The sequence below is a fragment of the Saccopteryx leptura genome, chromosome 3 (assembly GCF_036850995.1).
Source record: "Saccopteryx leptura isolate mSacLep1 chromosome 3, mSacLep1_pri_phased_curated, whole genome shotgun sequence".
NCBI classification, from domain to species: domain Eukaryota; kingdom Metazoa; phylum Chordata; class Mammalia; order Chiroptera; family Emballonuridae; genus Saccopteryx; species Saccopteryx leptura.
In genome coordinates, this window is record NC_089505.1 from 204,036,532 (window position 1) to 204,048,745 (window position 12,214).

Here is a 12,214-nt window from a genome sequence, read left to right on the forward strand (position 1 = left end):
CTCCCGCAGCTGGAGCTCCACTGGAGCAAGGTTGGCCCAGACGCTGAGGATGGCTCCATGGCCTCTGCCTCAGGCGCTAGAATGGCTCTGGTTGCAACAGAGCAACGCCCCAGATGGGCAGAGCATCACCCCCTGGTAGGCATGCTGGGTGGATCCCGGTCGGGCACATGCAGGAGTCTGTCTTCTGACTGCCTCCCCGTTTCCAGCTTCGGAAAAATACAAAAAAAAACAAAAAAACCCATGCTTGCTCCATCAAGGCACAGAATACAAGTTGATGCTTCCCGTTCCTCCCCCCTACCTTTCTCTCTTTAAAACCAATAAATAAAATACGTTTTTTAAAAAAGAATAATTTGTCAATATTTGGCATACCTGAGATAGTTACAGTGCTCCAGAGATCAAAGGCACAGGAAGCACAAAGCTGTCAGCAGCATGTCCTCAGCTCCCGGCTTCTCCAGAGTGGGAGAACACCTGAGGAGTGTGGACAGTGGCCCCCAATTCCCCAGCACTACGTGCCCTGAACAGAATCAATCCTGCCTGTTCAGTGCTCTGCCAAGTGTGGGCTTGAGACCATGTATACACAAGGTAATTTCAGAAATTAAGGAATAACTTTTTACAGCTATTTGACAGGAGAACATTATGTCCTTTGGGTTTTAATAATAAAAAGATTGAGTCTGGTATTTTGTATGTCTACCTTCTCCTTTCACTTTCCCAGTATATAGACTGTGTATCACAGAACAGAGAGGCCACCCCGACACCTGTGCCTTGCCTCAATACAAGTGCGCTGCACAGGGCACCTGGGGGAACAAAGATGTGTAGTTGACCTTATAATACAGTACTTGGCACTTTTCATCTAGTCCATCTCCCTGCTTCCTTCACCACTGTATGCATAGCTAACGTGCAGAACAGGGCCCAGCCCAGGTAACAGCACAGTGAATACTGTCCATGGCCTGAAGCAACCCTGTGTGGTTAACCGTTTTTGCATCTTGTCTCTCTTAGTTCTAAGTTCCTCAAAATGCTACAAAGATGTCAGTTTCGAGGATCCCAGTTTTAAAAACCTTGGGAAGTTTTATCATTGTTTTTCCTTTTGAAATTCTTATAGAAGAAAGCACCTCCCAACATATCATTTCTTTTCTGAACAATGCCAGCAGACTTTTATTACTGAACTCACCTCACACCAGAATATCATACTCTGTCTGGTGAGCAGTCATAAAACATTATAAAACCTAAGAACACATAGCTGTTGTGCTGGACACTGGTAATATATGTACTATCACCCTGGCCTCCTCATTCTCTTCCTAGGCAGCCCTTCATATGTCCAAAAAATTTATTCTGATTCAATTCTTATGCTATCATATGAAGAAAAAAAATTGTAACTGTCAAGAAATTCTCTAAAAATTAAATTAGTACTAGGGGCTCTCTGCCCCCTGAATATAAAGTCACTGGCCCCAAATTAAATAAATAGTAAACATATCTTTTTTTTCCTTTTTTTTAAGTGAGAGGCAGGGAGGCAGAGACAGAGACAGACTTCCACATGTGCCCTGACCAGGATCCACACAGCAAGCCCCCTACAGGGTAATGCTCTGCCCATCTGATTCTGCTGCTCCGTTGCTTGACAACATGCTATTTTAGCATCTGAGGCCAGGTCACGAAGCCATCCTAAGCACCCAGGGCCAACTTGCTTAAACCGAGCCATGGCTGCACAAAGGGAAGAGTGAGAGAGAAGATGAAGGGATGGAGAAGCAGACAGGCACTTCTCTTACAGGCTTTGACTAGGAATCGAACCCAGGACTTCCATATGCCAGGCCAACACTTTACCACTGAGTCAACCGGCCAGGGCTGTATATATATCTTAATATTTTAACACTGGTAATTCTGATTAATATTATAAGAAACCCACTTGGCCTGACCAGGCAGTGGCACAGTGGATAGAGCGTCAGACTGGGATGTGGAGGACCCAGGTTCAAGACCCTGAGGTTGCCAGCTTGAGCGCAAGCTCATCTGGTTTGAGAATAGGCTCACCAGCTTGAGCCCAAGGTCGCTGGTTGAGCAAGGGGTCATCAGTTTGCTGTAGCCCCCCGGTCAAGGCACATATGAGAAATCAATCAATGAACTAAGGAAGCACAACAAAGAATTGATGTTTCTCATCTCTCTCCATTCCTGTCTGTCTGTCCCTATCTGTCTCTCTCTCTGACTCTCTCTGTCTCTCCCACAAAAAAAAAAGAAAAAGAAAAAGACACCCACTTGAATTTGCAAAAAATGTTTCTAGTAAATATTCAGAGCAATGACTTGCAAGTGATTTACAGGATGACCTGAGAGCCACTAAATATAGATATATATCTACTTGTGAGACAAAGTTTCTCAAATGTAAGGGAGTAGAGTAACCTGAAATTGTTTCAACCATTAAATTTATCACAAATTCTACTAAATAAGTAGTGTTTGATTTTGAGAATTTCCTGAAGTCCTTGACTGTAATAGCTGTCAAGCAGTCTGCATAGTTGTACATTGTACTTCAGTGTCCATAGTAGACTCATCTACATGATGAGGATCAGGCCTTCCAAGATTGTGGCTCTCTGCTTCATTCAATACCTGGACCACCGACGTCTGAAAGCAGTACACCCGTGCAATTATTTCAACATTCTACTACTGCATGACAATTTTTTAAATGATTGGAATACAGAAAAATGAAAGCAATGATATTAATGATGAGAAGCACAGGCATCACAATCAATACAACTGAGAGATGGAAAACATCGAATGCCCTAAGATTAGGCCACTCTTTGGCTCAAGTGGCTATTTACAACCAGGTGACAAAGTATTTACTTATGAAGCAAAGAAACAAAATAAAAGACCATGTAGGAAAATCATGTGTCAAAGCAATCATCTCTAAGTTAAAATGTACTTTATTTATTTTATTTATTTATTTATTTTTAACAGAGAGAGAGAGAGTCAGAGAGAGGGCTAGATAGGGACAGACAGACAGGAACGGAGAGAGATGAGAAGCATCAATCATCAGTTTTTCGTTGCGACACTTAGTTCAGGGGTTGGGAACCTTTTTGGCTATGAGAGCCAATGAACGCCACATATTTTAAAATGAAATTCCATGAGAGCCATACAATGACCCAAGTACATTACGCATTATCCAATAAAAATTTAGTGTTGTCCCGGAGGACAGCTGTGATTGGCTCCAGCCACCCACAACCATGAACATAAGCAGTAGGAAATGAACGGATTGTAATACATGAGAATGTTTTATATTTTTAACGTTATTTTTTTTATTAAAGATCTGTCTGCGAGCCAGGTACAGCCATCAAAAGAGCCACATCTGGCTCGCGAGCCATAGGTTCCCGACCCCTGCCTTAGTTGTTCATTGATTGCTTTCTCATATGTGCCTTGACCGTGGGCCTTCAGCAGACTAAGTAACCCCTTGCTCAAGCCAGCGACCTTGGGTCCAAGCTGGCGAGCTTTGCTCAAATCAGATGAGCCCGCGCTGAAGCTGGTGACCTTAGGGTCTCAAACCTGGGTCCTCCGCATCCCAGTCCAATGCTCTATTCACTGCGCCACCGCCTGGTCAGGCTAAAATGTACTTTAGTTTATAATATTTTTAGTGTTGTGGAAACAGAACTCTAAATGATTATTACTTGGCTTAACACATCTGTTCAGGGATGCATTATTTCAAAAGTAGGCTGTATTATTTCAAAAACATCTTTGCTCTTCCAAAATCAGTCCACAAAAACCTGCAAACAGACAGCACTGCACCAAAGTGCCCCAAGAAAGTATTTTTGGATTATGTCAGTAGGTAGAAATATACATATGGCCAATACTATTAAGAATAAAGGCAGCTCTGGCCAATGGCTTGGTTGGTTAGCATCGTCTGGAAGCACAAAGATTGCTGGTTCAATCCCCAGTCAGGGCACATACAGTAATCGATCGATATTCCTGTCTCTCTCTCTTTCTTCCTTTCTCTCTACAACCAATAAAATAAACATTTTTAAAAGAATCAAATTTTTAAAAAATAAAGGCAAAATAGAAGTTTGCGGCTTTGTAAATGAACAAGTATTTATCATAAAGTTTCAAAAAATAAGAATTAAAAAACCGTAATCAGCAGGGCTTTACCTGGTGATTAGATGTTTCTGATTTAGTTTAATTCCAAAACAGTTTGTGGAAGTTTAGAGTTGATATTTCTTAAGAGCTACGGGCCAACACATGTTTAGCGGGGCTGGCTTCCTCCCACCTTACCCAAGTCCAGAAACTCTCCAGCATGAAGGAACTCTGTCTTAGAACAAGCCTGCACATGCCCCTCAGCAGCAGATCAACCCTCCTGCTAATAAAAACATCTACTGCTACAAAATTTGTTTTGCCTCATGGGGGTATTACAAGATAACATTTAGAGAACCCCTCACAATAGCTGAAATGCTTGCTTCAAAATATCAGACCAGGCCCTGGCTGGTTGACTCAGTGGTGGATCATCAGCCTGGCATGTGGCTGTCTCAGGTTCAATTCCTGGTCAGGGCACACAGGAGAAATACCCATCTGCTTCTCTACCTTCCCCTCTCCCTTCTGTCTCTGTCTGTCTCTCTCTCTCTTCCCCTCCAGCAGCCTTGGCCTCTGCTCAGTTGCCAAGCAGCAAAGCAAAGCCCCACATGGGCAGAACACTGCCTGGTAGGGGGCTTGCCAGGTAGATCCCAGTCAGGGTGCATGTGGGAGTCTGGCTCTGCCTCTTAGTTTCTCACTTAAGGGAAAAAAAAATTCTTTATAGTTACAAATATTTTCCAAACTTCCTGACACTATTTTCACTGATGGATGTTTAGCAGCAATAAACAAATGCTAGTGTTAATAATCTAATTCCAAAACTACTATATGCAATTTATACCAAACAAAAATCCTGCATATAAATGGTTCTAGAAATTATACATTTGAAGAGAAAAGAAAACAGAATTGGTAACTGGTTTCTGCTATCTCTACCATCACTAAGACTTGAACTTCTCAGTTCATAAATATTAAAAAACACCTTATGATAGTAAGAAAACCAGATGAAACAATCAGGAATACCGGTACATTAACACTGAATATTGGATACTAAGGAATTAACTTGTTAAGGTGTGAGAATAGCATTGTGGATATCTGAAAAACAAGAAAGATGCATCCTGAAGTGTTTATGGGTGAAATGGTTAAGATAATGGAAGGGAGGAAGACCACAGATATCAGATTAGTCATGTGCTGGTGACTGTTAAACTGAATGAGTACTCTATTCTCTCCTTGTATATTCAAAATTTCCAAAACAATAAAATAGAACTGAACTGCTGGTGGGCAAAATGTCAGGCACTATTTTATTTTGTACATGATCATATGCTGACTTTTTACAGATTTTCTTAATTCCTTAGGTTTACATAATTTGAGAATTTCTCCTCAAACTGTACAAATTTTATAGTCAGAGAGCTCTGTCACCATCAGTATCCCAAATACCTCCCAAATGCAGTGCTCTCAGCAAATCCACTTCAAAAGCATACGGGAAAGAGGGGGAGAGAACCAGAAAAGACACAAGGAACAGTAAAAACTTAACAATGAACCTGCTACCATTAAGAACTCAAGAACTCCCACCTCTTAAAACCAATGAATACACATTTAGGTTGCATTGCTTTTTCTTTATGGCTTCAAAGCTTCTGGCTTCTGGTTTCCTTCACTGCCCTTCACATTCATGCTGACCCAAGATACAAACAATCCAACCACTGTGTAACCAGGTCGAAAACAAGCTTTGGCCAACTCACTTGGAAGAGTACCCTCACCACTTAAATTTGGCCAGAAACTGGGTTAGAAAAAAATCAACCGCTGCTTAAACAAACACTGACACTAGGGAGAATGCCTTTAAGCCAGTAACCAGGCCACTCAAGAGAGTTGTAAACAATCTTTTCCAAAATTCTCCAAAGTCTTCAAAATTCAGTTGAGCCCAGCTGGCTGACTTAACAGGGCTCCCTTTCAAAATCAAAATATGGCCTCAGCCCCAACAGTTAAACAACAAAACATAGGCTAATTCGCTTGCTATCACCTAAGAATATTGACTCAAGTTCAGACCACAAGCCAGTATACAATCCAGGCCAAGGGAAGTCAGGCCTGGGTAGAGGGGTTCCAGTGATAAATAAACCCTATTCATACAGCAGAAGCAGGGACAATAGGATCAACACTTAATTTGGCCAACAAAAATGTCTACAGTTTCCAACCCGCCCCCACCCCTTGCCTCCATTTTTAATGAAACAATGACAATTCTTCATGGTGAACCACAAAAGGCCCTGATTCATAAGGTACTCTTTCCTATCCCAACCTTGTACCCACTCTAACAGCTAGAAAACACACCCAGTGCTGATAACTTAGGAAACGTTAATATTAATAAGAAACAAATCATGACCTGGAGAATTTAACATTATGTTTCAAATATTCAAGGCCTAGCATCTTCATTACCTACTGCTCTTTCATAATCTCTAGAATGTGCACTAGATATAATGAACAGCACTGTTAGTAACATCAGGTGTCTGCTGGCTAATCAGGGCAGACTCAATCTCCAGAAATGTGGGGGGGGGGGGGGGGGAGTAGGGGGTTAAAAAAGAGAGAAAGGCCTGGGGTGGGTGTGAAAGCAGGGCATCCTCCTTACTCCTGGCTGTCCCTCCGTTTCAATTACACACCTGTCAAACAGGTTATTCCTGGAATTCAGATTTTATAATCCTCACACTGCAATTCTTTCTACTCCTGTTGCCCAAACACACACCCCTACCTTTCTCCCCAAAATATGTATCTATACATAGACTGTATGAGAGTTATAAAGTGTCACAAACTCTGCACCTTGAGCCCTTGGCAAGCAGCAAAAGAGAAAACATAAAACAATTCTCGAGAAAGCCAAAGCAGTGGTTTAGGTTAATCATAGACAAGGCCTGCCTATTCTGAATTTTAGTTCACACACACACACACACACACACACACACACACACACACTCAGAAGGCCAGATTTGGGGAAAACAAAATTAAGATTGTCTTACGAAAAAAATAATATTTTCCCATTTTATAACAGTGAATGCCTAAGAGTGTAGCTTACTTCCTTATCTCAAAGCCAAAAATGAGGTCTTTTAAGGCCAGTCTGAATGTAAACTGTTTGAAAATAAGAGGACTTGCGAGAAGCCCCTTTCCCCATTCCGGCGGCGGCGCGGCCTGCACTCTGCAGCGCGTTTGTCGAGCTGGCACCCGACAAGAACTTGCCACGGCCACGGGAAACAAAGAAGGGGCTCGCACCGACCTTGTAGACTTGTCCGTAGGTGCCGTTTCCCACCACTTCCACCAACTCGAAAATCCCAGCAGGGTCCTAGACAAGAAGGAGGGAGGGGTTAGCACCTGAAAGCGGCACAATGCATCCTCCAAGCCGGCCGGCTGGGGAGAAAGGGCGGCTTGGAGGAGTGGGGTTCCACCTGGCGCATCCCCCTAGCGCGGGCACCCAGAGCCGATCCTCAGCGCGTCGCCCCATCGCGGGGGTCGGCGGCAGGTTGCGCCCGGCTCATCCGCACGCGCCGACACGCCAGACAAAGGGACGGCCGCGCCCCGCCCGGCCCGCCGCGGCCACTCACCCGCAGGGAGGACAGGTCGATGTCCACCAGACTCTTTGCAGGGGAGTCGTTCGCCATTTTCCCTTCTGCCACTCGAAGTGAGTGTGAGGATGGAGAGCCGCCGTCTGGCCGGGTTCTGTCCTGGGCCGGCCCCGCGGCCGACACTCCGCCAGCGAGGGAGGCAAGACGGCGGCGGAGTGTGCGCGGGCGCGGGCGCGCTCACACCATGGCCGGCGGCAGCCCCGCTTCGCCCGCGCCTCAGGCCCCGCGCCGCGCTGCCCAAGGGCCTGGAGCTGAGGCCGCGGCGCCGCCAAGAGTGGGCGAGGGTGCGCGAGGCCGGAGACAAAGCTGCCCGGCGCGGGGGGCGGGGCGCGGAGGAGGGCGGAGGCGGGCGGCGCGGGAGGAGGGAACCTGGGACACCGAGACCATATTCCGAGGAGAGGGAAAACAGCTCCCCCTTTCCTGCTCCGGCCGGAAGACGAGCGGAAACGCACCGCCACTGCGGCCCCACCCGGGAGGACGCGGGGCGACCGCCGCGTGGCGCGAGTGTGCGTCAGGGTGTGTCCGGCGGTGGCCGGACGCGCGGCCCGCGCCCTCCCGGGTTCCCGGGGACTGAGCGCAAGGCCTGGGTGGCCGCGGGGAGCTGCTGGGGTCAAAAGACGCCCCTACCGCGCGCTAACAACGACCAGGGCCGGTGACCCGCACCCACATGCCAGCAGGCAACCTCACTTATCTCGGGTAGACTGTGTTCTGCCTGTCCTTCTAAAGGGAAGCGAAAGGGGTGTGCCCAAGCAAAGGAGGGTTCTCTCCTTATCCTCACTCCCACGCATCCCCAACTATTTCCCCTACCGCCAGACTTTCTGCCCTCAAGACCCTAATTTCTGATTTCCCTACCTGATTCTCTTGTCTTTTCTCTTCTTTTCCAGGCCAAATTTGTGACTCGGCTGCAGTTGGGGGAATCCACTGAGCATTCCCCGGCTGCTAGGCCCCAAAATTATGGGTGTAAATACTTTCCAAAACAACTGCTATATTTGCCTTGTGCTGAGTTACCTAATTCAAATGAGTGCTGTTGGGGGTCATCAGTACTAACCCAAGTTTCATGCCTGGAGATCAGTAAGGATAAACATATCTTCCAGCAACTTTGGGATTGTGTCAATGGTTAGAAGATTTAATCCTATTAACCAAGAATGTGTTTTCTTCCTTTTAACCAATTTTAATCTCATTAACCAAGAATTTTTACTGAATGAAACTTTAAATGGCTCCCTATTACCCCACAACAGGTTCTCAAACCTAAGTGCAGAGAATCACCAGAAAGGAGGGATATAAAAGCGCTGATGGGCAATCCCACCTCATGAGCTCTGATTCAGCAGGTCTGAGATAAGCCCCAAAATGTGCATTTCTAACAAGTCTCCAGAGGATGCTAACTGTTGCTGTCACAGGATGTACTTTAAGACCAAGAGCCTCACAGGATTTAAGTCCAAGGCCCTTCATAATTAAGCCTCACAAACATCAACATCATCATTACATTGGGATTCTTGCTTTACATGCAATACCTAATTTAATCCCTCGTATAGCCCAGAAGTGATTTATCCTTATTTTAGGGAAGAGGAAACCAAAATACTGAAAGATAATGGATGACCTAAAGTCCCTAAAAGCTTACCCTGGAAGTGGAGCAGCCTGTTTCCAAAAACCAAAGGCTCTGATATAGCCAAGTGAGTCTTCTACCCACTATATTTAGCACTCTCCTGCCTAGCAGCAGTTTGGTTTCCAAGACTTTTGACTATGAGAATCCCTTGTAAAGATAAAATACATTCAAGGACTCCTGCAATCCATTGATCTGGAAAATCATAATAACCAGAGTGTTCCTTAATCTATTAACAGCAATTGCATTATCTATGAGTGTAAAATAATTTACTTACTTCCAGAGCTAGACTAGTGCATACGTGAACTTTCAGACCATATTACTAATAATAGTACTTTAGTAGTGTTTATTATTCATGATAGATAACACGTACTGGGTCCAGGCAATGTGCTGAGTCCTTTACATGCATTATTTCGTTATTTTCTGTGTTAACCCCAAATAGTAGGTACTCTTATTTTTCTCATTTTCCACATTAGGGAACCAACATCTAAAGAAGTTAAGTGACCTGCTTGGTATGTGTAGCTGAAACTGATACATAAACACCAACACCCCCACCACACACACACACACACACACACACACTCAGGATCACAGCCTCAATTCCACTCATGACATCCCCTTCTGTCATGAAGTGACATCCCCTTCTGTGCCTAGAAAAATTCTCTCCATTACCCCAACTTCAACTCAGAAACTATCTCTTCCTCCTCCTCCAGGCTTTCTCAAAGTCTCTCTCCTACGCTGCCTTTTCCTGCCTCACCACTGTGCCAGTTACTACCCACTTTCAATTCAGTACCTTTTCTTAAAGTGCTTACTCAGTGCATGGCATGGCTTAGCCATTTTCCAAGACAAAAGGAAGATTAAGACAGCCTACCCTCAGTACAAAAAGAGGTTCAATGGAAAGTATGCTAGATTTGGGACAAAAATGAACTGATTTTGAATCTAGTTGTATTACCAGTTGTGCAACCTTGCACATGCTGCTTGACTTCTGAACCTCCCTTTCTTCTTGTGTATATTAGATCAGTGGTCCCCAACCCCCGGGCCGCAGACCAGTACCGGTCCGTGGGCCATTTGGTACCGGTCTGCAGAGAAAGAATAACTAACTTACATTATTTCCATTTTATTTATATTTAAGTCTCAATGATGTTTCATTTTTTAAAAATAACCAGATTCCCTCGGTTATATCCATCTAAGACTCACTCTTGACGCTTGTCTTGTAAGTTTGACAATTATATTTAAAAATACCACAGTTTTTACGCTGGTTGCATAATTTTATTTTGTGCATTTATCCGTCCCACCCTAAAGGCTGGTCCGTGAAAATATTTTCTGACATTAAACCGGTCCGTGGCCCAAAAAAGGTTGGGGACCACTGTATTAGATGATGACTGGAGTTAAGAAAGACAGTTAAGAGGCCATCTCAGCCCAGGCCAGGTAGCTCAGAGCATCATCCCAATATGCCAAGGTTGTGGATTCGATCTCCAGTCAGTACATATAAAAGAAACAACCGATAAATGTATAAATAAATGGAACAACAAATTGATGTTTATCTCTCTCTCTCTCTCTACCTATCTAAAATCAGTAAATAACTTTAAAAAAAATAGAGGCCATCTCAAGAGCACAGGCAGAATAATCAGGCCTGAAGACAGGAGATATCTGTGTTCTTGGGCCAGTAGACTCTCTTAAGACTTGGCTTCTGATGGTATGCCAGAGGCAGTGTACACAAGGAAGTAAAAATGCTTGTGGTTTGAAGCCTTATTTACATTTCAGAGGATGCTATGACAAACAGAGGAAAGGATGGGAGCTGCTGAGTGGTGGCAAAGGAAGGTTTGCTTTGGACTCTGTGCACGGTGAGGTAACTTTTCACACAAAAGCAGTGTAACCCTACCCAGCAGGCATCTCTGCTTGAGCTCCAAAGATAGGGTCATGGTCTCAATCTGCAGGCACAGAGGGGCCAGGCTGCCATACAAAATACCACAGACTAATTGGCTTTTATAATAGAAATTTATTTTCTTACTGTTTGGTAGGCTGGAAGTCCAAGATCAAGGTTCCCCATAATTTGGTTTCTCTGAGTGTGTGTGTGTGTGTGTGTGTGTGTGACAGAGACAGAGTGAGGGATAGAGAGGGACAGACAGGAAAGGAGAGATGAGAAGCATCAATTTTTCATTGCGGCACCTTATTTGATCATTCATTGCTTTCTCATATGTGCCTTGACCAGGGGGCTAAGCAGAGTGAGTGACCCCTTGCTCTAGCCAGCAACCTTGGGTTCAACCTGGTGAACCTTGCTCAATCCAGATGAGCCTGCACTCAAGCTGACGACGTTGGGTTTTTGAACCAGGGTCCTTTGTGTCCCAGTCCTCTGCGCCACTGCCTGGTCAGGCCATAATTTGGTTTCTGATGAGACCTCTCTTCCTGGCTTGCAGATGGCTACCTTTTCTTATTATATCCTCTCTGAGTGATACTACACAGAGAAAAAAAATTCTCTGGTGTCATATATTATAAGAACACGTATCCTATCAGATCAGGACCCTACCCTTATGACCTTATGAATTTAAACTTAATTATTTCTTTATAGGCCCCATCTCCAAACACAATCACACTGGGGCTTAGGGTTTCAACATACGGGAGGACACAAATATTTAGTCCATAACAAGCCATGTGTAATAAATACATAGTGCCAGGAAGCAGACTTCAGTCCTCAGGAATCTATACAAACACAAAATAAAGCACCCCAGAAGATAATCAAGATAATAATTCGGAGCCCTGGCCAGATAGTTTAGTTGGTTAGTGTCATCCCAACACACAAAGGTTGAGGGTTATATCCCTGGTCACGGCACATAGGAACAGATTGATGTTTCTGTCTCTCTCTTCCTTTCTCTCTCTAAAAAATTAATTAAAAATATTTTTAAGATAATAATTTGGAAAATAAATACTAATTTGGCATTTTAGGCTAAAGGAAGTATAATAGGTTACTTGGACAAAGAATGAGAGGATA

The 12,214-nt window shown here is 44.4% G+C and overlaps 1 protein-coding gene across 44 annotated transcripts in view; it reads right to left on the reverse strand.

Moving 5' to 3' along the window:
• Positions 1-7,799, reverse strand: part of MAP4K4 (mitogen-activated protein kinase kinase kinase kinase 4) — a 224,485-nt gene extending 216,686 nt beyond the window's left edge. For all 44 annotated transcript variants that reach the window (XR_010750307.1, XM_066377200.1, XM_066377198.1 and 41 more), the window contains exons 1-2: positions 7,605-7,799; positions 7,280-7,345 (exon numbers count right to left, since the gene is read on the reverse strand). Coding sequence is in view for 43 of the 44 variants with exons in the window: in XM_066377200.1 (XP_066233297.1) it covers positions 7,280-7,345; positions 7,605-7,661 (123 nt within the window). In the remaining variant the exon portion in view is untranslated. The remainder of the gene's footprint in view (positions 1-7,279; positions 7,346-7,604) is intronic.
• Positions 7,800-12,214: the final 4,415 nt, after the last annotated feature.